The sequence below is a fragment of the Monopterus albus genome, unplaced genomic scaffold, assembly GCF_001952655.1.
Source record: "Monopterus albus unplaced genomic scaffold, M_albus_1.0 scaffold3558.1, whole genome shotgun sequence".
Taxonomy (NCBI): Eukaryota; Metazoa; Chordata; class Actinopteri; order Synbranchiformes; family Synbranchidae; genus Monopterus; species Monopterus albus.
Window position 1 is genome coordinate 1 of NW_018131427.1, and position 1,099 is coordinate 1,099.

The 1,099-nt window shown below is 40.3% G+C and overlaps 1 protein-coding gene across 1 annotated transcript; it reads right to left on the minus strand.

The window, feature by feature from the left end:
- Nucleotides 1–17: 17 nt before the first annotated feature.
- On the minus strand, nucleotides 18–868 carry LOC109954134 (HAUS augmin-like complex subunit 7). Its single transcript, XM_020589536.1, has 4 exons — nucleotides 722–868; nucleotides 548–618; nucleotides 387–448; nucleotides 18–274 (listed from the first exon to the last, which is right to left on the minus strand). Exons 1-4 carry the CDS (start codon nucleotides 784–786, stop codon nucleotides 23–25), a joined length of 450 nt encoding a protein of 149 aa, XP_020445192.1. The 5' UTR covers nucleotides 787–868; the 3' UTR covers nucleotides 18–22.
- Between the last annotated feature and the right edge of the window lie 231 nt (nucleotides 869–1,099).

Consider the following 1,099-nt stretch of genomic DNA (forward strand, 5'->3'; position numbering starts at 1 on the left):
CAAATTTCTTGTATGTGAAAACCTACTTGACATAAACCTGTTTCTGATTGTGAGGATAGTCAGTGACAGTAAATTCTATGTACTTGATGTGTGCAGGCCAGGGCTCGAGGGTGGGTTTGAGCATTTGTGTGAGGTGAGGCAGATTCTCAGCAGCATAGAGCTCGTTCAGAAGCATCTCTTTATCCACTCTGTGCCCAGCAGATTTCTTGCAGCCTGGGACTAGAGTTAAAAGCTGCTCCAGGAACAGAAGTTGTCGACGATGACTTGCATCACCCTGGATAAATGGTTTGACAAATTACAAAGACATGATAGAACATTTTTATTTACTGTTACAATGAATATCTGTACATTGATGACATCAGTGCTATTTTGCTGCAGCCTCTCACCCTGATCAGGTCGAGGTCACCTGCTTTGCACAGCATCAGCTTCTGCCCAAACACAGCCATTTCTATACAAAAACAGATCGGAAAAACAAACTATAAATTATAAACCCTGGGCACTGTCACTTCAATTATTTTTCCTCTATTCCATTAGGAGGCAACATTACCTTTAGTCAAGACATCTGGGTCTTTAGATCCCATTGTCATCACCTTGGAATTGGCAAAATTTGGACTGATACTGTAAAATGACACAGTCACAGAGAGGTTTGTTTATACTGATACACAAATTAGTTCTAAACTTAGATGAAAACATGGGTAATGTTCTATGCACTTTATTCTACCTGCTGCAGATCCATGCCAGTATGTCGGTGCGGTGCTGGGAGGGAACACACAGCAGCTGCAGCATGCTGTCTGCTTCCTGCAGGTACAGACCTTCCACCAAGGGGCAGGATGCAGCCTCAACAAGGACAAAACCCAGACACAATATTCATTTGTGGATATGTGTATACAGCAGCAAATAACAGTAATATGTCAGGGGTTGGTGAGAAGTAATGAAATGAGGTGCAGTAGTTCAGAGTTTTCCTTATTCAATTTATATTCTCCTTAAACTTTTGGTTGATTGCTGGATGGCTTAGATGGACTAAATTTTTCAAAAACTTAAAAGAAAATTTCTGAATGTGAAATTGAGCCAAAATTATACAAAAATGTAGATACTTAAA

Bases quoted from the DNA above. Each gene is read 5' to 3' on its own strand.
- LOC109954134 (XM_020589536.1), bottom strand. From the start codon at position 786: ATGCTGCAGCTGCTGTGTGTTCCCTCCCAGCACCGCACCGACATACTG. The intron at 619-721 runs GTAGAATAAAGT...GTCATTTTACAG, and splicing joins CTGGCATGGATCTGCAGCAG to TATCAGTCCAAATTTTGCCA. The intron at 449-547 runs GTAATGTTGCCT...GTTTTTGTATAG, and splicing joins CCCAGATGTCTTGACTAAAG to AAATGGCTGTGTTTGGGCAG.